Genomic DNA, 24,680 nt, shown 5'->3' with positions numbered 1-24,680 from the left:
AGTACAGGTGGATCCTGCGTGTCAAAGACACCCAGGCCCCGTCTTCACTGAACCCGTCAGTCCTGCGGACCGGACGGATTGAGGTCTTAGCGCACGATACAGCGGCTCTGCATACAGGATAGAAAGCGGCTGTATCCCAAAAAATAAAAAATAAAGGATTTTGAAAGTTCCACTAATCACACTGATACACATATATTTATATTTCAAGAAGTGTACATAGTCTTTAACATTGATAAAAGCTGCCTTTCATTCCCACCCTATGTCCATGCCCTATACAGGAGGTCTGAATTGGCAGCAGAGATGCACATGATCACCATTAGGCATAAATGTTCAGATAACCTTTGCTGTTCAATTGTTATTTTAGGCCCCATTCCACTATACAGCCACTACTTGCTTGAAATGTTGGTGCTACACCGGATAGATCATCTTGTGTTACTTCCACCTACGTTCTTACCCTTCCACCAACATAGTGAAAGAGTAACCAGGATTTATTAGACTAGCGCTCTAACACAATACGGTTGTTGTTAAAGTCCTTTATATAAAGGACACCCATACTTTGAATCCGACCCCCTAGGTAGGCTGCATGGTTCTCTTTATTCACCTGTAGCTGACATGTCTTTACCCGCTGATGTTCACTAGACTGTCCATTTATCGCACCATTCTCTACATACTACTGCAATTGCTGTGCATGAAAACCAGAGAAAGTTGTGGTTTTGCTGACAATACAACTTTCACATCTGTCGTCTGATCAGGTCGTGTTAAAAGTTGTTCATATCATATGAGCAGACCGTTGTGAAATGGGATTAATGCAATATTGACATTCTAGTCAGGATGGAGTCACGGGACATAGGTCATGATGTTTTCAGCGATCAATGTTGTGAAAGTGGTGGCAGTTTACCCATTTTTAGCAACTATTACTAGATTTTTGTTTCATTAATTAGATGCAAGTATGTAAAATAGAAATATATTTTCTTTTTAAATGTTTGATATTTTTTTTTAAAAAATATATATATATATACACTTTCCTGGAGGCAGCCATATTGGAGACACACCCATTGCAGCAGGGTGTGTGTACTTTATGGCAGCTGCAATAAATAGGAATGAAATGACCGAGAAACGTCATCAATTATTACAGTCTACAGGAAGTGATGGAGTACAGACTCCTTCCCCAGAGAGTGATTGAGGAGAGGCTTACAGAGCCTTGTAGAGGCCTCCTGCAGTATAATAGGCCATCAATATATTATTCAGCAGAATGAAGGTCCAGTGATAATGATCTTTAAAGGATAGAGAAAGACAAAACCCATCATTTGTTATATTTAGTGCACGGCAGTACCCAGCACAGTGACATCCATAAGAGTGTGGCTGTACCTGGTAATGCAGCTCACCTACGAACAGCCCCATTCACTTGAATGGGCTTAGCTGAAGTACTAGGCAAAGCCACACTTGTATGGGTGTTGCGGTGTCGGGTACTGCAGTAAAGTCACCACAGCAGATAAATAGTAAAAAAAGGTGCTGTGTTTTCTCTCTCTCTATCCTTCATATATACACAAACAAAATTATAATTTTTGTATTCTTTTTTTAGAAACGTACATATATTTCTGCTTTGTACAGATGTAGATGATGAATCATATATAGGTGCTCAATATAATCACCAATCATTATAAACATGACTAAAATATCACCCCAGAAAGCCTCAATCAAAACAGACAGGCCAGATCCTCATGTTTTATTGTCATTGATTCTAGCTTGGCGATTGCCATGAACGTACTAGAGAGAGTTCGGCCTTCCTGAAACACGTTACACAACAAGCCGTCAACTTGCAGCGGACCATGAATGAGATTTATAAAAATGGATCTATTTCCACCTTAACTCATGTCCAGGTAACCACAATTATTTTAGACATTATAGTCTCTTCCTAGAGTTGGAAAGTTATAACAAATCAGCAAATATTTGTAAATCTAATCTTTGAGGTGATTCTTAAAAAAAGGGCATTTTCCACGGTACTGAAATTTAGGGCCATGCACTTCGTCTAGTCGGAGGGCTACCCCCGTGTAGAACATTTTTACCATTTAAGTCACATCCAAAAGGAAGTGACCGCTACCCTAAATGCATTTGTAGCTCTAAATAGATGTCACTTTGCAATCCTTATTTAGGAAGAAGGGTGCTGTTAAGAAATGGCGGTATTAGTTTAATTCCTTCTTCTAGACTTCACGGCAGTAGTTATTGCATCCACTATACTTACAGAATTTATGTGATGTGTTGACAGAATGTAGACAGTAGGATTACTATGAAGAGAGATTATAATCCAGCGTGGATTACATTTACACCACTTTAGTCCATGAGAATGAACGTTTAATGGCACTTGTTTTTTTTTTAAATCAATGATACCGTATTTGGTTGCACTGGTTTAAACATACTTTATATTTACACAGACTGTGCCTCCTGGGATTGACACTCTGTTGCAGCAGCTGAACCTCTTAAATGGCATTTTACGGATTAATGTTGGGTAAGAGATGGCGTATTACTCATTTACGGTTTTTCAGTGTTGAGTTATTTAGTACTGTACCAAAAAGTTAGAATGATGCATTGGAACCATTCATAGAAGTTATTTCACTTAATTTTGCAGCATTAGTGAACAAAATAGTAAAGAAAAACAAACCCAGAAACAAAATCCCAGAGACAGTGGTGAAGAGCATTTAGAACAAGAAGAAGGACTCATTTCTGAAGAACAAAAATCAAATACTGAGACAACAAGGAATGTGATCAAAGATCAGACGGAAGCTGAACTACAAAAAGATGGAGCTGAAGACCAACCCACAAGTGACACTGCAGGAAAAGATGGAGCTGAAGACCAACCCAAAGAGGAAACTGTAGGAAAAGATGGAGCTGAAGACCAACCTAAAGCTGACACTGCAGGAAAAGATGGAGCTGAAGACCAACCCAAAGAGGAAACTGCAGGAAAAGATGGAGCTGAAGACCAACCTAAAGGTGACACTGCAGGAAAAGATGGAACTGAAGACCAACCCAAAGATACCAGTGAGAAGAAACCAGAAGCTGAAGACCAAAACAAAGATGTAACAGAGAGACAAGATGGCCAGACTAAAGACAGTGAAGAGCCAAAGGACAAAGCTGAGAAAGCAAAGGGTAAAGATAAGGAAGCAACTGAAAATGGTGATGCCCAAGATCAGGCTGAGGAACAGACTGATGTCAAAGACGAGAAAGCAAGAGAGAGAAAGATAATATAGCTCAGGTTCAAAGTAAGGGAGAGGACAAGCTAAATGCTGATGGACAAAGTGAAGGATCCAAGGATAAAAACAAAGAAGATGTGGCTTTCTCTGAGGCAGAGAAGGAAGCGAATGATAAATAAAATTAGACCGGAGAACTTCTGGTCTAGAAGACCAACCAAGACTAATATATTATGAATTATCCCAACCGTGTGATAACCAAGAGGCAAATAACTCACAGGCTAGCAAGACAATCCATTATTGCTGCTTCTTTCTCAGGACATACTCAGGATTGCTGTGGTAATTATCATGATTTTAGACATTGACAACATTTTTACTTGTTATGTTACATACTTTTAGCATAGCTTTTAAATCTGAATTATGGCTAGATTTTCATAATTTTTATACTTACAATATTGCAATGACTGGTTCGTGCAATAACCAAATATGGTCCTCAAACTATATGCTTTCAATCACACTAGATAGATATCAGTTGTATATCTCCACATGTGCTGTTCTATAGCTGTTTTAAAGGTAAAACCACTGGGCCACCTCTGCCACTGTGTTGTAAGTTAGTCAAGCTTAAAGGGGTTGTCCACTACTGGACAACTGATGACCTATCCAGTGGATAGGTCATCAGTATATCATTGGTGCGGGTCAGACACCCAGATTCCACACCGATCAGCCCCTCCGGTGGCCTGCGGGCACTGGATGTTATTGCCAATTATGCTATGTACGGAGCGAGAAACAGTTGGCTCCATACATAGCATAGCGGCCATGCTGCAGAACTGCAGCTCTGCTCCTATTCACTTGAGGTGCCCTCATATAAAGTAATGTGTATGTGGGGCTTACATTGGTTCTGAAGTATTAACATGTTATTGAACGTTGTCCTTAAAACTATACGTTTATGTTGCTATACAGAGAATGCTGTGTATGTTGGACATACACCTCCATAATGCCAGTCTATAGTGATGCTGGAGATATAGACTGTACGCAGCTCATCCAGACTAACAGTATGGAAGTATGCATCTAAACAATACACAACACATCTGTACAGACTGCATTATCTATTATATAAACACAACAAATCGATGAATACCATACTAGCAAACACTGAAAATTCACAACATAATAGTAATACTTTATCAGATTTTCAGTAAGACTTGTTTTAGATGTAGGAACTTTTTCCATTCTCTGATGAATATACCACATGTTTTCAGCATTTTCAAATTGAAACCTTGCAGTAGCCTGGTCTATGTGAATGGGCATCTGGTGCCGTCAGAGGTGAGAAAGGTTTCAATATAAAAAAAACAACATAAAATGGTCAAGCCATTTCAGTAACCCACTTAACCGATACCAGTCACTTTGTATTTACATGCCATGTTACAGAAAAGTGAATAGGGTCAAGTGGACTACTTCACTGCCACCTGCAAAACAAACCCAGCTAATAGAAGTCATTATTAACTGAATGGAATACATTTTAAAGGGAATGTGTCGCTAGAAATGTTTTATTTTTGATTACACATTGTTTTAATTTTTTCACAAGTCAGGAAATATTATAAATTAGATTCTAATTTATAACATTTCCATGTGCTGGTCACTAGAGGGGGCAGTTCCCAAAATTGCAGCATGGTCACTGGGGTAAAGTATCCTCATTGATTTATGCTGCAAATTTGGGGTGGACACACTCTCCTCTAGTGTCCGCACACAATCCCCCCTCCCATATTCTGGCTAGTGCCAGGAAAAGGAGGGGTTTGAATCTTCAAACCTCCTACACTGTGTGCCGCCATTTTCTGAGCGACTGCACAGTGTAGGAGGATTAGATAAAGGGCTCAGCAGACAGTATCACACAAACATACACGAACATAACACACACATCACCTACACGAACATAAATTACCTGCTCCTGCTGCCTCCGCTGGTCTACGCTCCTTGTGCCTTCGTTTCGTTGAACATATGGCCGGAAGCCGCGGCTGGAAGTCGTCATCTTACTGTCCGGCAGCGGCTTCCGGTCCACATGAAAATAGCGCCAGACTTTGTTCTACGAACGAGCTTCGTTTTGGTCTGTATGGGAGCGGCGCATGCGCCGTTCCCACACAGACGGCGTACGCTTCTGATAATGGAACGGCTCCCGTTCGCATTCTCTATGAGGTTGTATGTGCCGTATTCCATCTCTGTATGTGTCGTTAATCGAAACATACAGAGATGAAAAAAAAAATTTTTAAAAGTCACAACACCAATAAATAACATTTTTGTTTATATTTTATTAAAAGCAATATAATAATAAAAAAAAACAAAAAACATGACACCTTCCCTTTAAGTAAGGCTACATTCAGGCAAACGTAGCTAACATTGGAGTGAAATACTGCAGTTTTTCACGTCTGAGGTGCACCCGAGCGGAGAGCTTTGTCACGGATCCCCCATAGACTAGAGACTATGGAGGGATGCGTGACACGCAGTAAAATGGGACATGTCCTATTTTTTCACGGACCCCTCACACGTTCCGAACGGCCCCATTGAAGTACATGAGTCTGTGTGACGGCCGTTGCTTTAATGGCCGTCACACAGACTACATATACGCTCGTCTGAATGAGCTCTAAGTCTCACAATATCCAATAAACATATGACACTTACAATTTCACAGTCTGTAAAAAGTTACCATGGAATTTCCTCAGACAGAAGTAGGAGAATGCACCTTGGGAGGAGATTAGGCTACACAGAATTTTGAGGTAAGACATAGCAAAGTCACGGGTATATACCAGATACATTTAGGAAATACAGAAGTACCACTCAACAATATTCTAATATTTATGCAAGTTATTTACTGAATGGTTTGTAGGTAAGTGCCCCCTTCAGGTACCGGTTATTTAGCCGTAGGGAACTACCAACATATTACTACTCAAGTTCAGTGTCTTTGGCTCTTGAAGACATTTATAATAAAGTTTACACGTGGTGACCAGTTAGTCAGTTGCCTTTTGACACCGTCTTTACAGGAATGAAGAGGCTCAAGTATTTTTAACTATGCAAATCAAATAATTCTTGTGTTCTTTATTATTTTCTATTGTTATTTTTACTTCTTTTGTAATAAAAATAAATAACTTTTTGCTGTCTAAAGACTTTACCATGTGCCTTTTAATAAACCTGGCTGTTTGACCTTCTAGGACTTTTGATCATTTTATTCCCTCTCTTTAGTCATCATGTGAAAGGAATTATTGTAATGAGTAATGAATTTTCAGTCATAGCTGTAATATAGCACAGGCCACTAGATAATAGATTGTAATCAATGGAATTTTTCTAACCCCAATTTACACAATAAAAGGTAAAAATCAGTTTTTTAGGGCATGCAAACCTAGAACAATATCATTAAAGGAAAAATTTAGTATTGGAAGAGCAACTGACTCCTATAAACAAAAGGTAGTCGAAATGTCACATACAGTTATAAAGATTGACACTTACAAGACACAGCTCTGCTATAGAATCAATCAACCCAATATCCAACAATAGAATAAAAATACTGAACCTACCAATGTTGTCATAATAAGCTATTTACTGTCACTTTAAAGAAAAGTATAATTCATATTTTAAGATTTAAAAAAAAAAAAATTTTTTTCTAAAACTTTGCAGTGTTCTGCGGTTTCAATCTGCGTTTTTGGGCAACTCAAACAGTATAGCATCCAGACGTTCCATAAATCTCATTCACATTTAGCGTTTGCAAAATGCAAGTGTTTCAGGGCTTGTTTTTATTTCCCAGTTTGCTTTCCCTATTTACCTTAATGGGAGAGTCGCAACATTAAAAACCGCGTTCACTTTTTACCAACAATCGCAACCACATGTACTAACAGCTATGAACCACACCAAAATGGACATTTTTCACTTGGCCTTAAGGCCCTATTACACACTCGTTCATCGGCTGATTTGCTTGTTTATGCGGCCAATAAAATGGTCACATCTCCCTGTGTAAACGGAGATGTGCTGCCTACATAATGAAAACGAATGGGGACAAACGATCGTAGTAACGATCACTGGTCCCCATACATAACCAACGATTGCTTCTTGTGAAAGGAGAAAACGAGTGCCGATCAACGAGCCTTGTCGTCGATCGGCGCTCGTTTTTACAGCCCATATCGGCCTGTGTAATAGGGCCCTTAGATTGTAAACGCTGTCAACATATCGGTGTTCACATCAAAAAATGTCTTTATAGACGAAAATAATCGAATATATGTAAAAGGCACCCACAAATTGCTTTTCCAGGCATGTAGTCTCATGGGCCCAGGTTTGTATGTAGGGATCCAACTTGTCCGCACACAATATCCTGCGGGTCTAGTGAATAAAGTCATTGTGCAGAATACTAGACCCACTTCCAGATGAGCCTCTTTACTGGCAGCCCCAGGTGCAAGGAAGTAACCAAATGTCTTTACTGGAGGTTGCGCACTTACTTTACTGGTCATTGCTACCGTGAGGGGCTGAGAATGATTTCCAGGTCCTCACAACCTTTATATTGAGGTTCATCTTTAGATTGCCAGGTTTCCTTAGGTAAAGGTTTCAGTTTTGCAGATGGAAAGATATGAATGGATGTGTCATTGAAAACATCGCCATAGTGGTTACTCTCTGGAAATGCTGTTTCTTCTACAACCTGTAAACTCTGTTGAAATACGGAACAGTTAATAACCTTGTAGCAGTGCCGTACCTTTCATAGAGGCAGAGCTCACGGACATGTTTCTCTGGCTTTCCGACATATAGTCATAGCGTTTTTCCTAAAGCCACCAGTAGGGTGAGCTCAATGCATATCACCTGTAAAAATTAAATCCAAAGAAGTTCCCCTAGTGGTCGCTGCAGGAAAAACCACAGTTGTACCATTTAATGCTATAACTGTGTGAAGGGAAGCAGAGGTTTTGCAATTCTATATGTGAAATACGGAAGCTCCAACCCCAATGAAGATATATTATGAAATTTCAATGTACATTCACTTGTGAAAAGCAGTACATTTGTCAAAGCTCTGAATCACTCCCCAGTTCAACCCCCCCTCCCTCCGTTCTTACATTGATTGACAGGTGCCAGGCAGCGATTAGAACGGAGAGCAGAAAGATTGTACTGCGCGTGCGCCCATTAAAGAGCAGGGAAGCGCGCGCGCGTTACAGACAGTACGGGGCCAGGCATGAACGCGCTGATTTCGCTGCCTGGCCCCTGTCAATCAATGTAATAAGGGAGGGGGGGGGGGGTTGAACTGGGGAGCGACGCAAGAGCATTTAGGAGCAACGGTGACGCCCTTGTTGCACCTAAATGCTCATTAGCATAAACTTAATAAAACGGATCTCTCTACAAAGGAGGCATTAAGCAGAAAATGCAAATAAACGTCAGAAACAGGTTAGTCTCCTCTACAATACCCTGTTACTAGTTTAACTCAGACATTTTGCTGACAGACTCCCTTTAATCTTAACTCCAGGAGCCAACAATACCCATTCCGAAAATATTCAGCCGCCTCTCAGCCATGTACTAAAATGCAGCTGTATTCCATAGACATTTGATAAGCTACTATAGCAAATAATAGGGTAATGCACACAAGTGGTAAAACAGAGCTTACCTTATAGATATAAAAGTAATCTCTCTGTAGGATTCTGGAAACCAATCTATTTGAAAATACCATTTTGAAAAAGAAAACATATTTCCATTAGTATTTTGATATTTCATAAAAGTATTAAATGGTGATTTTTATTTCTAATTCCTTACCGTTCTTCTATCCCCTTGAAACTGTTCCCAATAATGATCATTTGCGCCAAAGCACCAGACGACCAGTTCTTCCACAGCAGGTTATTATACAGCGCCTTGCCACAATGCAGCATGTAGAACACTGTGGGTTTACAGACCGCATGCTTACCCTCCTGTAAAGATATAGGAATGTCAATCGTGTATCATCAGCAAATGCAGATACAAATTATTGTAAAAAACACTGCACATTATATGCCATCACATTAAGGCCAGACGTTTTTAATAAATTTTGAAAAAAAAAATAATCTAAGTACAAAACTAAGCACTTTTCCATTAACAGGACCTGATAGGTTCTGGATTATCAAACATTATAGATTAGGAGAAAGTCAAAGAAAAGTATAATGTAAGGGTGGAGCGCGCCAAAGAAAAATAGCTTTAAATAAAATGCTAATAAAACATATTGCGATCACTGTTCATATATTAGAAGAGTTTCCGATTGGCTATTTCTACTCCTGATTTTAGGAGATTCACGATATGTAAACCCTAATGGTGTATCTATTTCTTTCCTATGTAGCCATGAACATCTATGTCAAAAATAAGATTACAATATCATATAGCCAAACATCCAAAACTACAAGATGGTTGGAACAATGGATCTCAAATTTCTTAAAGGAGTTCTCCGTTCTGGACAATGCCTATTAGGAAGGTCCCTAAACAATAATCTGATCATAAAGTATTCCCCCAGCGATTATCTGTAATCAGTGGGGAAACCTGAAAAAAAAAAAGTGTTCAGTTTCCCTGCAGCGCCACCACAGGGGAAATTATGAATTATACAGTGCCAATCAAATTAACGCAGGGCAGGTCCTCCAGAGTGAGAGACGCTCTTTGTAGCTACTCTCCACTCTGACTAAGAGATAAGTATTATGAACCGAGGACCCACTCTATTAACTCCAGATTCCGTAGTAGGAAATACAAAAAAGTTTTTCTAAACTATCCCTTTAAGATGACCCTAAATTCCACATAAATGTCAATCAAAACGTCTGTAATTGGCAAGATCTGCTGACCATCTAATGTGTATGCGGTATGCTGACATGTATGATTCTTTGTTCCCTAAGGAGATGCTCTGCTGCCAGAATAGTCTGTGAGCGGTTTATTGCCCTCTCCGTATCTCATGCGTATAGCTGGCTTTACTCTCTGTAAAACTACTGGACTCTGTACAACTTACTTCATTTTCCAGCACAATCGTCAGTCCTAGTTCCTGAAGTACAGCAATATCCAATGGAGAAAATACTGGATCAAAAACATAGCATTGGTGTTTCGGGATCTGAAAAGACAAATGAAATTAAATGAATGTTTAGGACCAGACCTGTCACTATTCTCTGCTCTTTCTGATTGATGTCATTTCAATTACAAGGTTAAAAAAATCGCTCAAAAAAAAGAACAGCGCTTCATGGTGTAATATGTTCAAAATAAAACCGGGTAAGCAGGCATATAGTCATAGGTTAGTATGCCCAACTTTTAGTGTTGTGTTGTACACACATCTATTGATATTGGTCGTAGCTGCGGCCGTCCTTCCCTCTGGGCATTTGGTAGTGCAAATACCTTGTCCATATGTAGTATACTTGTAGGACAAAATAGTGAGATTTTCAGAGCCGCTGCTAGTAATAAAACTCCACTTTGGGCAAGAAGTAGAAGTAAAAGCCTTTTTCAAAAATTTTTGAAACAAAAAACAAAACAGAGCTTGGAAAGCATAAATTGCTAAAACATGAAAAAATGATATAAAATGGATACGACCAGTTTTAGAGACTGGACTAGTCTCTTCTTCAGTCAAAATGTAATTTGTATCTGATATTTTCCTGAAGAAGGGACTAGTCCAGTCCTGAAACTGTCATGTTTTAGCAACTAAGGCCTTATTCACACGACAGGGTCCGAGTGTCGGCTGATAACAACGGCCGTTTTGGGCCGTTTTTTTCCGGCCGATTTGCATCCGTTCCAATTCCGTTCCATGTTGTCGTTTTTAACGGCCGATTCTGACCCGTTTTTTTCCCTGTCCGTTTTAAAATCGGATGAATTTCATTTAAATTTGTTGCCACACACAGCCCTATGTAGATAATTCCACAGCCCCCCTGGTAGGTAATGCCACCCAGCCCCCTGCAGGTAATGCCACCCAGCCCCCTGAATGTAATGCCACCCAGCCCCCTGAATGTAATGCCACCCAGCCCCCTGAATGTAATGCCACCCAGCCCCCTGCAGGTAATGCCACACAGCCCCCTGTAGGTTGCACCCTCCCCCCCTTCCAGGAGAAGTCACTGACTTCAATGTACATATATGGACAGTGTAGTCACTGACTTCTCCTGGAGAGGAATTCCCGGCCACAGGGTCAGGGATTCCGCTTCAGAAGTGAGTGACGTCACGGTGTCCGTATATGGACAGTGTAGTCACTTACTTCTCCTGTAGCGGAATCCCCGGCCACAGGAAGGATTCCGCTTCAGAAGTGAGTGACGTCACTATGTCCATATATGGACAGTGTAGTTACTCACTTTTCCTGTAGCGGAATCCCCATCCACAGGGGTCCGGGATTCCGCTTCAGAAGTGAGTGACGTCACTGTGTCCATATATGGACAGTTTGGTTACTCACTTCTTCTGTAGCGGAATCCCGGCCAGAGGAAGGATTCCGTTTCAGAAGTGAGTAACGTCACTGTGTCCATAAATGGACAGTGCAGTCACTCACTTCTCCTGTAGCGGAATCCCCGTCCACAGGGTCGGGGATTCTGCTTCAGATGTGAGTGACGTCGCTGTGTCCATATATGGACAGTGTAGTCACTCACTTCTGCTGTAGCGGAATCCCCAGCCATAGAGTCGGGGATTCCGCTTCAGAAGTGAGTGACGTCGCTGTGTCCATATATGGACAGTGTAGTCACTCAATTCTCCTGTAGCGGAATCCCCGGCCATAGAGTCGGGGATTCCGCTTCAGAAGTGAGTGACGTCGCTTTGTCCATATATGGACAGTGTAGTCACTCACTTCTCCTGTAGCGGAATCCACAATCCCCGGCCGGGGATTGGGGATTCCGACTCCTACAGGGAGCAAAAAAAGACCCTCCTCGTCCTCACATGCACTCTGCACTGTGAGGAGGAGGAGAGTGAGCGCGAGCGACGGAAGACACGGCCGTCACTCGGGACACATTCCGGTGATGGCCGTGTATTACCCAGCCCAATAGACTTCTATGGGATCCGGGCGGCCGCGTAAACGGCCGAAAATAGGGCATGTCCCATTTTTTGACGACCAGGTTTCCCGGGCCGTCAAAAAATCAGTCGTGTGAATAGCCCCTACTGCAGCAGTGCGACGGCCGTTTTATGAACGTGTGAATAAGGGCTTATGCTTTCCAAGTTCTGTTTTGTTTTTTGTTTCAAAAAAATAAAAAGGCTTTTATTTATACCACCTGCCCAAAGGTAAGTTCACACAGAGTTCTTTGACATGTTTTTTGACGCGGAAACCGCGTCGGAAAATGCGCCAAAAAACGCCTCCCATTGATCTCAATGGGAGGCGGAGGCGTTTTTTTCACGTGAGAAGAAAAAATGGCTCACGGGAAAAAGAAGGGACAGGCCCTATCTTAGGGCATTTACGTCTCTAACCTCCAAATAGAGAAAGCGTATTTCGTGGCTTTTTTGCCTGCGGCGCTCAATGGCCGCAGGGTGAAAAATGCCACGAAAATAGGTGTGCAGGCAGAGCAAAATCTGCCTCAAAATTCCAAATGGAATTTTGAGGCAGATTTTCTGCCTGCAAAAATCTCTGTGTGACCCCGGCCTTATTACTAGCAGTGCTTCTGAAAATCCCACAATTTTTTCATACAAGTATGTCAATTATGAGGACAGGGGAACTGTAATTCTGCATGAATTATGTTCATCAGAGATTATATTATTGTCAGTGTTATCCATAGGTGGATGGAGTTTATGGTACACATATTCATATTAACACTAACAATCCACGTACAAAATGATGTTTTCCCGTCAGACCACTAATGTACTCTTTCCCCATATGGTCCGAAATAAGATAACTTAGACCGACCACCATTTATACCACTATGAAATAAATATAGGGAAAAGTGCAGTACCTCTAGAAAACAGTAGGGGGTGACATCGCTTCATTTTCTAAATCGTGGAGCTCAGAGTCCAGAAATCTTCCCTGCTACAAATTATACTGTGTGTCAGGTTGAGAAAAGTCCCGGCTGCTTGTCATTACAGGCACATGACAAATAAGCAACGCGGCTTATCATGTGGTTGGCTAAAAAGCTGCAAAGTGATAAGCAGAGGAGACTCCCAGCCTGGGAATCCTGCAAGTATGGTTTGTACTGGCAGCAAGAAAGATTTGTGCTCTTTAGGGAGAAAAAGGAGGTTTTCTCAACGTAGTAGGCAATGGTCTATTGCTAGAATATGCCATCAGTCTCTCATTGGTTATGGTATGCCAACTGGGCCCCCACTGATCCCTAGGAAGAAGAGGTAGAGGCCTCCTTTAGATATTCCCTCTGCACAGCCCCACTCTCAAGCTGGAGTTATATAGAAAGCACAACTCTGCTGTGTAGAGAAAGAGCAAAAGGGGACGCTGTTCCCTCATTGTAGGGACTAGTGGGGGTCCTAGCTGTGAAACCCCCACCCATCAAATAGTTATGTCCTAGTGATATGCCATCACTTACTATGATAGGAAAACCCATTTAAAAAGGAGTATTCCCATCTTATAAAGTGATGGTATATTGCTAGAATATGGGTGGTGGTGCGACTTCTGGGACACCCATCGATCCTTAGAATTAAGAGGCTGCAGTGCTGTGACCTTTATTTTAAGGATCGGTGGGAGTCCCAGAGATCATAAAGCGATGGCGTATCCTAGCGATATGCCATCACTAACATAGGAATAATCACCTCATATTCATTCACCTTAAATTGTTCCAGGAATAAAAGTAAGAAGGTGATTTGGTGTCGGGCTATAACACAAGATGTAAAACGTCCCAGTCCATAGCACACACAGTCAAAGTGTTGGAGGGTAACGCAGGTAGAGATGGAGTCCTCAAGGTTCAGGCCTTTCATTGACTCCTCATTATGACTGCTGTCATCTGAAGGCATTGGTGATAGATCTCGACATTTCGCAAGACAACCTAGGAGAAATATAGAAGGAACTGCTGACAAACCAGTAAAAGCATCGTCTTGTTAACGTGAATTTTAAGCAGTAGATGAAGAACATTTATTTGCTAGAACTTGAGAAGTATGGTCAAATATGATAAAAATGAGAATCATGGATCTTATACTAGGCTCTAAAGGCCAAAGCTGAGGATCTCAGTGTGAAGGAGCCGCTATGTCCATGTCAACAAGACCTCTATATAATCCTCTACATGTTGTAGCCGAATTCGCCCGCGTATTTTGTGATATTAGAATGCGTAGTCTACATACTCCAAGTCCCAACGTTCTCACCTTGACAAGAGTCCCAAAAATCAGATGATCGCAGATCTGTCCTGTTATAGAAAAAGCATTAAAAGAAAATGAGACATAGTTATTATACTAGGATCTGTGGGAAGGTTTCAGATTATCATCAGCTCAAACCAAGACCTCCGCTCTGATACATTCATTTATGATGATGCAAAATGTGGACCACACGGACCAGATCCAAATGTTTACTTGTATCCACTTTCTATAGATTCTTTTTCATGCAAATCACATCAGTTTCATCTCAAACTGAACAGTTGTACATATTACTCTGTACATAGAGAAGACCAGTGGCTAATGCTGGTGGTTGTGATCTCACTGGTGATCGGGTAGGCTGATATTTCTCTAAGAAACTCGAGCAGACGAGATTAGAAATGACCACGCTTAGAAATGAGCTGAAAGTTCGCAGGTTACATAGAAAACTATTCTACTTATGTCGTACTGATCTATTACTGTCCAAAGCTGCAGTCACAATTCTGCTGTTGCTACGGGAACCAGTCGACATGATGTTGACAGACAAACCCCTAAAACCTCAGCAAAGTTATAATGCAATGCTCTGTGCTACACTGCAATCTGGCAGAACATTGTACATCAATATAATAATATCCAGGCACTGTACAGTAATTGAACCCCTTCTCACCGCAGCCATTTTTTATTTTTGTTTTTCCCTCCCCACCTTTCAAAAACCGTTTCATTTTTCCTGTCGATCGAGCCATATTCGGGCTTGTTGTTGGTTTTGCGGGACGAGTTGTAGTTTTTCATTGCACCATTTATTGTACCATAAAATGCATGGGTATCATTTTTTTACGCTGTTCACTGTGCGGTAAAAATGACATGTTAACTTTATTTGCCGTTAACGACTACAGCGATACCAAATTTATAGAGTTTTTTTCTTTATGTTTTACTACTTTTACAAGGAAAAAATGATATTTGTTTTGTGTCGCCATATTCTGAAAGCCCTAACTTTATTTTCTTTTTTTTCCATTGATATAAAAGGTATGAGGACTCGTTTTTTACGGAGCGACCTGTAGTTTATAATGGTGCCATTTTGGGGTACATACGATTTTTTTTATCACATTTTTTTGTGGGAGACAGGGTGACTTCAATTTTTTTTCTTCTACAGCATTCATCCTGGTGGTTTAATAATGTTGTATGGTAATAATTCGGACCTTTACGTACGCATTGATACCGGTTATGTTTATTCTTTATTTTTAATCATTGCTTTTGGGAGAAAAAAAAAAAAACCTTTTCCAATTTTCTAACTTTCAACATATATTTTTTTGTATAACAGTTTACTTCTTTTTATTTGTCCCCCTAGGGGACTTGAACCAGCGAACGTTGGATTGCTTGCACAATATACTACAATACTTATGTATTGCAGTATACTGTGTTTTTTTTTTACCGGCTCCTATTAAGCCCTGACAACCATTGTGACCCCTCTATCGTGACGTTGGAGGGGGATGGGCTGTCGGAGGGGGCTGCCCCCTCTTTCTAACGGCTTAGATGCCACTGTCGCCATTTACCATGGCATCTAAGGGGTTAAGCGAGCAGGATCATAGTAATCTATAATCCCGCCTGTTGCAGTGAAGTGTCGGCTGTAACATACAGCTGACACCCGCATCCTTTTAGAGATCTCGGCTTCCTTGTAGTGTAAAGATGAAATGTCACTTGCATGGAGATGATGGGAATCTTCCTGACCAGGTTGGGGAATATTTAGAGCGAATACATACGGTATAATCCTGTTTTTAAATTGTGATAATCTTCAAGGACATGTTCACACCACGACTGTGGTGCAGTGACGGGAACATCAGGTTACGTACAGTAACTCACATGGTTTCATGAATTCTCTTGACTACATCAGTGCAATCTTTGGCCGGACACAAGTTACGAGGCTGCTCAGATCCTGCAGGTTCACAAGCTGTATTCTCCTTTAATCGGGATGATTTCTTGCTGGCCTTTTTCTTGCTGACCACCTGCCAGGAGTCCGATTCCATCCTGGACCTGTAGACAACAAATATGAAAAGGAGTTATTCCCGTCAGGTCACGTGATTGGACACCACAGGCGTATCCGGAAAATGCGGAAGGCACATGGTTGGCTTTCACGTGCTGTCCACTATTTTTGCGGACCTACAGACTTGAATGGCAACACAGGTACGCAAAATGGACAGGGAAAGGTGATGTACTATAATTCGCGGAACGGAACAACAGATCCGCAAAAAAACACTGATGTGTGCATGGCCCTATAGAAATGAATTCGATCCACAAAAAAATGGGGATTGGACACTGAATAAAGACACAGAGGTCTGAATGGGCCCTTCTATGCATAGCACCAACATAGTCTGCAGCTCTGTACAAAGATTGGGATCACTCGCATCAATTCTCGCTCTCTAATTTCCCAACTTCAAACTCACACACTACGGGAATATTTATAGGAATTCATGAAAGGAATGGGAGAAATTAGAGGAAACTCATGGCGGGGATATACAAACTGGAGAGAACAAGCTACAGAACTGCTGCAAGATCTTCCTTCTGAGTAATGATTTCTATCAACGTTAGGGTGTGTTCACATGGCTTATTTTCAGACGTTTTTTGGGCTGTAAACGCTCCGAAAAATGGCTAAAAATACGGATGCCAAATGCTTGCAAATATCTGCCTGTTGATTTCAACGGAAAAAACAGCGTTTCATTCCCACGGGGCGGTTTTTATGCGGTAGTCTGTAAAAACGGCGTGAAAAAAAACGCCCCATAAAAAAAGAAGTGCATGTCACTTCTTGAGTCGTTTTTGGAGCCGTTTTTCACCGTCTCAATAAAAAAATAGCTCCAAAAAGGCTGAAAAAGACGCAACAAAAAAACGCTTGGTGCATAAAAAAACCTCTGAAAATCAGTGGCTGTTTTCCCTTCCGTATTTTAAAGCCGCTTTTAATTTGTCGTATGAACATAGCCTTAGTGGAGGCTAACCTTTCTAATCCGCCTTAAAGAGTCTCTGTCACCAGATTATAAGTGCCCTATCTCCTACATAATCTGATCGGCTCTGTAATGTAGAGAACAACAGTGGTTTTTATTTAGAAAAAACTATCAATTTTGAGCAAGTTATGAACAATTTTAGCTTTATGCTAATGACTTTCTTAATAGACAACTGGGCGTGTTTTACTTTTTTACCAAGTGGGCGTTATGGAGAGAAGTGCATGACGCTGACCAATCAGTGACCAATCAGCATCATACACTTCTCCCCACTTATGTACTCAGACATCGTGTTCTTACTAGATCACGATGTGCAGTCACTTACTCACACATTAACGTTACTGAAGTGTCTTGACAGTGAATAGACATCGCGCCCAACCAGGACGCGATATCTATTCACAATCCCGACACTTCGGTAACTTTTGTGTGGGACTTACAGCATAGCAAGCGTAATCTCGATGAAAGCCGTCATTTACAGTGTGATCTTGCGAGATCACGCTTGCTGTCATTAAGTCCCACACAAACGTTAGCGAAGTGTCGGGAATGTGAATAGACATCCCGTCCTGGCTGGAGGTGATGTCTATTCACTCTCAAGACACTTCAGTAACGTTAATATGTGAGTAAGTGACTGCACATAGTGATATAGCTAGATCACTATGTGCTGTGTAAATGTATGGAGAGAAGTGCATGACGCTGATTGGTCACTGATTGGTCAGCGTCATACACTTCTCTCCACAACGCCCACTTGGTCTAAAGTAAAACATGCCCAGTTGTCCATTGAGAAACTCATTAGCATAAAGCTAAAATAGGTCATAACTCCGTCAAAAATGAGTTTTTCTAAATAAAAAACACTGCTGTAATCTACATTACAGCGCCGATCATATTATGTACAAGATAGGCCACTTATAATGTGGTGACAGAGCCTCTTTAACCCCTTAAGGACACAGCCTGTTTTGGCCTTCAGGACACAGCCAATTTTTTCAAATCTGACATGTTTCACTTTATGTGGTAATAACTTCGGAATGCTTTTACCTATCCAAGCGATTCTGAGATTGTTTTCTCGTGACACATTGGACTTTATGTTACTGGCAAAATTTGCTCGATACATTAAGTATTTAATTGTGAAAACTACCAAAAATTAGCGAAAAATTGCAAAAATTTGCATTTTTCTACATTTATATGTATCTGCTTGTAAGACAGATAGTAATACCACACAAAATTGTTGCTAATTAACATCCCCCATGTGACTACTTTAGATTGGCATTGTTTTTAGAACATCCTTTTATTTTTATATGACATCACAAGGCTTAGAACTTTAGCAGCAATTTCTCACATTTTCAAGAAAATTTCAAAAGGCTATTTTTACGGGGACCAGTTCAGTTGTGAAGTGGATTTTAGTGCCTTATATAATTAGAAACCCTCGATAAGTCCCCCCATTTTAAAAACTTCACCCCTCAAAGTATTCAAAACAGCATTTAGAAAGTTTCTTAACCCTTTAGATGTTTCACAGGAATTAAGGAAAAGTAGATGTGAAGTTTTCAAATTTCTTTTTTTTTTTTGCAGAAATTAATTTTTCATCTATTTTTTTTGTAACAAAGAAAGTTTTACCAGAGAAGTCAATATCTATTGCCCAGATTCTGCAGTTTTTAGAAATACCCCACATGTGGCCCTTATTGACTGCAGCACAGGCCTCAGAAACAAAGGAGCACCTAGAGGATTTTGGGGCCTCCTTTTTATTAGAAAATATTTTAGGCTCCATGTCGGGTCTGAAAGGCTCTCGCGGCGCCAAAACAGTGGAAATCCCCCAAAAGTGACCCCATTTTGGAAACTATACCCCTTGAGGAAATTATCTAGGGGTATAGTGAGCATATTGACCCCGTAGGTTTTTTGCAGAAATTATTGGAAGTAGGCCGTGAAAATGAAAATCTACATTCTTTCAAAGAAAATGTAGGTTTAGGTAATTTTTTCTAATTTTCACAAGGACTAAAAAGAGAAAATGCACCAATACTTTTGGAAAGCAATTTCTCCCGAGTAAAACAATACCCCGCATGTGGTCATAAACGGCTGTTTGGACACACGGCGGAGCTTAGAAGGGAAAGAGCGCCATTTGGCTTTTGCAGCTCAAATTTAGCAGGAATGGTTTGCTGAGGCCATGTCCCATTTGCAAAGCCGCTAAGGGACCAAAACAGTGAATTCACCAAAAAAGTGACTCCATTTAGGAGACTACACCCCTTGAAGAATCCATCTAGGGGTGCAGTGAGCATTTTGAACCCACAGGGGTTTCATAGATTTTATTAGAATTGGGCAGTGAAGATAAAAACAATCCTTTTTTTCCAATAAGACGTAGCTTTAGCTGAAAATTTTTCATTTTCTCAACAAATAAAAGAATAAAAGAACCCCAACATTTGTAAAGCAACTTCTCTGGAGTACGGCAATACCCCATTTGTGGTCAAACTGCTGTTTGGGCACACGGCAAGGATCAGAAGAGAAGGAGCGCCATTTGGCTTTTGGAGCACAGATTTTGCTGGATTGGTTTCTTGACACCATGTCACTTTTGCAAAGCTCCTAAGGTACCAGTACAGTGGAAACTCCCCAAAAGTGACTCGATTCACGAAACTACACCCCTTGAGGAATTCATCTAGGGGTGTAGTGAGCATTTTGACCCCACAGATGTTTCATAGATTTTATTAGAATTGGGCAGTGAAAATAAAAAAAATCATTTTTTTTCAATAAGACGTAGTTTTAGCTGAAAATGTTTCATTTTCTCAACAAATAAATGAAAAAAAACACCCCAACACTTGTAAAGCAACTTCTCCTGTGTACGGCAATACCACATATGTGGTCATAAACTGCTGTTTGGGCACAGAGTAGGGCTCAGAAGGGAAGGAGCGCCATTTGGCTTTTGGAGTACAGATTTAGCTGGATTGGTTTCTGGGCGCTATGTCGCATTTGCAAAGTCCCTGTGGGACCAAAACAGTGGAAACCCCCCAGAAGTGACCCCATTTTGGAAACTACACCCCTCAAGGTATTCACCTAGGGGTGTAATGTGCATATTAACGCCACAGGTGATTGGCAGAAATTGGTGTGCACTTGATGTTGCAGAGTGAAAATGGGATTTTTTTCCATAGATATGCCAATATGTGGCGCCCAGCTTGTGCCACTGGAGACACACACCCCAAAAATTGTTAAAAGGGTTCTACCGGGTATGCCGATGCAATATATGTGGAAGTAAACTGCTGTTTGGGCACACTGTAGGGTTCAGAAGGGAGGTAGCGCCATTTGGCTTTTGGAGCGAGGATTTTGCTTGTAGTAGTCTTGTATTGAGTCTTACTGGTGTTTCCGTTTATAATGTGGGGTACATGTAAGCCGGGCGGAGTATATAAGGGGCATAGTCAGGGGGTATAATAATGGGGTAAACAAAACAATAAAATAATCCTTAGTTGTGTGTTACGCTGTGAAGTAATCCTTTATGCACAGGCCAATGTTGCACTGATAAATGGCGTCCTTTCTTATCCCCCTTTTGGTCCACACTCGGGATCTTTGCAGTTTGAGGAATTTTGCTGGGAAAGTGTTGTCCTGGTATAATACGGGCACCGTCGCTTCCAGCAGATATGTTTGGGCCCTCCCCGGTTCCCTAATTTTAGGGCCTTGATAATTCGCCACTTGAAACAGAAGAAACGTTCCCCTCGTGCCGGCACAATTGCATATTTTTATTTTCTGGCTTATTGGAGCCTTAACTAATTTTATTTTTTCATAGACGTAGTGGTATGAGGGCTGGTCTGTTGTGGGATGAGCTGAAGTTTTTATTGGTACCATTTTGGGGTACATGTGACTTTTTGATCACTTGTTATCCTTTTATTTTTGGGAGGCAAGGTGACCAAAAAACAGCAATTCTGGCATATTTTTTTAATTATTTTTATACAGCGTTCACCATGCGTTATAAATTACATGTTAGCTTTATTCTGCGGGTCAGTCCGATTCCGGCGATACCTAATTTATAGAACTTTTTATGTTTTACAACTTTTTGCACAATAAAATAACTTTTGTAAAGAGAATGGATTTTTTCTGTCGCCAAGTTGTGAGAGCCATAAGGGTATGTTCACACGAGGGCGTCCGTTACGGCTGAAATTACGGGGATGTTTCAGCCTGAAAACATCCCCGTAATTTCAGCCGTACCGGCATGTGCAGGCGCTTGAACGCCGCGTCAATTACGGGCGTAATTAGCGCTGCTATTCATTGGAGTCAATGAATAACGGCTCTAATTACGGCCAAAGAAGTGAAAGGTCACTTCTTTGACGCGGGCGTCTATTTACGCGCCGTCTTTTGACAGCGGCGTGTAAATATACGCCTCGTGTGAACAGACAAACGTCTGCCCATTGCTTTCAATGGGCAGATGTTTGTCAGCGCTATTGAGGCGCTATATTCGGGCGTAATTCGGGGCAAAAACGCCCGATTTACGTCCGTAAATAGGCCGTGTGAACATACCCTAACGGTTTTCATTTTTCCGTCGACGGAGCTGTATGAGGGCTTGTTTTTACCGAGACGAGTTATAGTTTTTATAGGCACCATTTTTAGGTACATGCGACTTTTTGATCACTTTTTATTTCAATTTTTGGAAGACAAAGTGACCAAAAAATAGCAATTATGTCAGTATTTTTTAGTTTTTTTTACGGCGTTCACTGTGTGGAATAAATAACATAATATTTTTATAGTTAAGGTCGTTACGGTCGCAGCGATACCAAATATGTATGGCTTTATTATTTTTTTCAATAATAAATGACTTGATAAGCTAAAAAGAGCGATTGTGTTTTGTGTTATTATTTGAAACTTTTATTGTATTTTTTACAACTTTTATTTTTACTTTTTTTACACTTTTCTTTAGTCCCACTAGGGGACTTGAAGGTCCAACTTTTTGTTTGATGTTCTAATACATTGCACTACCTATGTGTATTGGAACTGTCAGTTGTTCACTGACAGCAAGCCGATCAGGCTCCGCCTCCAGGCGGGGCCTAATCGGCTTCCGTAATGGCAGATAGGAAGCCATTGTTAGGCATCTTGTTGCCATAGTAACAGTCGCCAGCCTTGCCATCGCATGGCAGGCTGCCGATTTCATACAAACCACTTTGATGCAGCGATTGCATTGAATCGCTGCATTGAAGGGGTTAACGCCAGGAATCGGAGCTATCTCCGGTTCCTGCCGACGGATCGGGGTGTCTGCTGTAACATACAGCGGACCCACTGCTGATGAAGCCGGCTCAGCTTCTGAGCCGGAAACTGAGCCGGCACCATCTTGCCGATGGTACCGGAAGCCTCCTGGGCCCCGCCAACGACGGGGCATAGGAGGATTCCGGTACTGGCAGACCGGGAGGTAAGTATTAGCCCTCCAATTGCCTTTGCAGCCACCGGCAACCCAGTGATCACGTTGCTGGGGTGCCGGTGGCTATAAACTCCTCACATGCTGCGATCTCTATTGAACGCAGCATGTGAGGGGTTAATCGTTCAGATTGAGTCAATGAAAAACACCTCCAAAAACCTCCCAAGAAGTGTCCTGCACTTCTTTTGACGAGCCGTCATTTTACGCGCCGTATTTTGACAGCGACGCGTGAAAATAAAGGCTCCTGGGAACAGAACATCGTAATTCCCATTGAAAGCAATGGGCAGATGTTTGTAGGCGTATTAGGGGCGTTTTTTCAGGCGTAATTCGAGGAGTAAAACGCCCGAATTACGTCTGAAAACACTGCGTGTGAACATACCCTAATTGTCTGGAAACAGCATAAAAAAAAACAACAACTTCATAAAATGACTGATGTAATCTACCACCACATGACGATGGCAGCCAACCCCTGGCCACCACAGTGGAGTGGAAACATTGCTGAAAGTGAGTAGATTGTGAGGTTTGCTTCTTGTTTTTCTATTTCAACTCCATAGATAGATTTTACTAGGGATCGGAAAATCCCTTTGATGGCTATGAACACCTTTGAAAACTTAGATAGATATATATATATATATATATATATAACATTTATTTTTACTTTCGGAGATACAGCCGCTTTGTATCCTGTATACAGAGCAGCTGTATCTACCGCTGAATCCTGTATCTGCCAGGTCAGCGGGACTGATGGGTTCAGTTCCAGTGGGGATCGAGATGTTACCGATCACATCTAAGTTCATAAGATCGATTACAGGTGGATCCCGCATGTGGACCCGCTGACACTGAACCCGTTAGTCCTGCGAACCTGACGGATTCAGGTCTTAGCGCACGAATGTTCCGCCAGTTTTGACTTTAAAACATGTAAAATAATCTGCCCAGAATGTTTTATGGCAGCTTGATGCCCAAACTGAACGAGTACTAAGGCTACATGCACACGTTGCATATTTTGCTGCGGAAAACACGCAACAAAAAGGCAGGAAATTCGCTTTTCGATGCGTTTTTTTGTGCAGTTTATACATTATGATGCAAAGATCGGTGCCTTTTCATGCGTTTTTTTCCTTACAACTAAACAGATACAATTCACCAGCGTAAACGCAAGATAAATTGACACGTTGCAGATTTTAAAATACGCACCGCAGGTAAAATTTACGTGCAGGTAAAAACTGCAGCGTGTATATGAGATTTCCTGAAATCTCACTTACTTTGCTGGTACTGTATTACACTGCAGATTTACCGCACGTAATACGCATCATGTGCATTGAGCCCAACAGAGCAAATACAGATTATTAATAACCGAAATTCTCCAGCGGCTAAATGGAGCAATTCCGATAACGTTATATTGGGAATTTTCTATAGTTAAAGAGGACCTGTCACCTCTCTTTTAGTAAATACTTGTATTCCCCATGAAATGACAATTCTGGAGCATCTTTTCTAAGAACACCCAGTCAATTTTTTCATACATTTCCAGTAGGAATAACAGAGGAACGGCACAACGCAGAGTTCTGAGAAAAGAACCTCAGTAGTACACAAGACAGGATTTTAAAGCTGACAGATCCAAAGCAGTTGCTAATGAAAGCAATAATTGCCATCAATATAAATGGACAATCGATATGGTGTAGCAGACAGCTGGTCCCGGGCAATGCCACGATATAAGGACGTTTTCTACCTATACACGCACACGTAATATCGAATTAAAGACGTACAGCAGAGCGTGGATATAGGCCAGCAGGTGGTAGAGGCGCTGTATACCTGTCAGCTCTGGACCAGTCACATAAGACTTGCGTTCCACAAGAATCCTCACATGTTCTTTCTGCGTCTCAGTAACTCCAGCACCGGAAGCTGGTGTGCGTTCCAAGCCTCTTTCCGGCATCTGTGCGCAATAATAGG

The 24,680-nt window shown here is 41.3% G+C and overlaps 2 protein-coding genes across 4 annotated transcripts in view; one reads left to right on the top strand and one right to left on the bottom strand.

Moving 5' to 3' along the window:
- LOC142656005 (clustered mitochondria protein homolog) overlaps nucleotides 1-6,382 on the top strand; it is a 71,925-nt gene extending 65,543 nt beyond the window's left edge. For both annotated transcript variants that reach the window (XM_075830819.1, XM_075830810.1), the window contains exons 24-26: nucleotides 1,746-1,880; nucleotides 2,433-2,506; nucleotides 2,627-6,382. In XM_075830819.1, coding sequence (XP_075686934.1) covers nucleotides 1,746-1,880; nucleotides 2,433-2,506; nucleotides 2,627-3,245 — 828 coding nt within the window. In that variant the 3' untranslated portion in view covers nucleotides 3,246-6,382. The remainder of the gene's footprint in view (nucleotides 1-1,745; nucleotides 1,881-2,432; nucleotides 2,507-2,626) is intronic.
- SRRD (SRR1 domain containing) lies at nucleotides 4,329-24,678 on the bottom strand. Of its 2 annotated transcripts, none has more exons than XM_075830881.1 (8): nucleotides 24,497-24,678; nucleotides 16,233-16,403; nucleotides 14,391-14,431; nucleotides 13,860-14,077; nucleotides 10,156-10,254; nucleotides 8,952-9,103; nucleotides 8,806-8,851; nucleotides 4,329-7,866 (listed from the first exon to the last, which is right to left on the bottom strand). In XM_075830881.1, exons 1-8 carry the CDS (start codon nucleotides 24,661-24,663, stop codon nucleotides 7,675-7,677), a joined length of 1,086 nt encoding a protein of 361 aa, XP_075686996.1. In that variant the 5' UTR covers nucleotides 24,664-24,678; the 3' UTR covers nucleotides 4,329-7,674. The 2 variants fall into 2 exon arrangements, with proteins under 2 accessions (XP_075686996.1, XP_075687006.1); XM_075830891.1 differs by having other exon boundaries at nucleotides 4,762-7,866; nucleotides 24,543-24,628.
- Between the last annotated feature and the right edge of the window lie 2 nt (nucleotides 24,679-24,680).

The sequence above is a fragment of the Rhinoderma darwinii genome, chromosome 1 (genome assembly GCF_050947455.1).
Source record: "Rhinoderma darwinii isolate aRhiDar2 chromosome 1, aRhiDar2.hap1, whole genome shotgun sequence".
Taxonomy (NCBI): domain Eukaryota; kingdom Metazoa; phylum Chordata; class Amphibia; order Anura; family Rhinodermatidae; genus Rhinoderma; species Rhinoderma darwinii.
This window is presented reverse-complemented; position numbering and strand designations above follow the sequence as displayed.

Coding starts and splice junctions, on each gene's coding strand:
- SRRD (XM_075830881.1), bottom strand. CDS start 24,663: ATGCCGGAAAGAGGCTTGGAACGCACACCAGCTTCCGGTGCTGGAGTT. Junction 10,255..13,859: donor TATTCCTGGAACAATTTAAG/GTGAATGAATAT, acceptor TTGTCTTTTCAG/ATCCCGAAACACCAATGCTA. Junction 8,852..8,951: donor TTCAAGGGGATAGAAGAACG/GTAAGGAATTAG, acceptor ATTTTCAAATAG/ATTGGTTTCCAGAATCCTAC.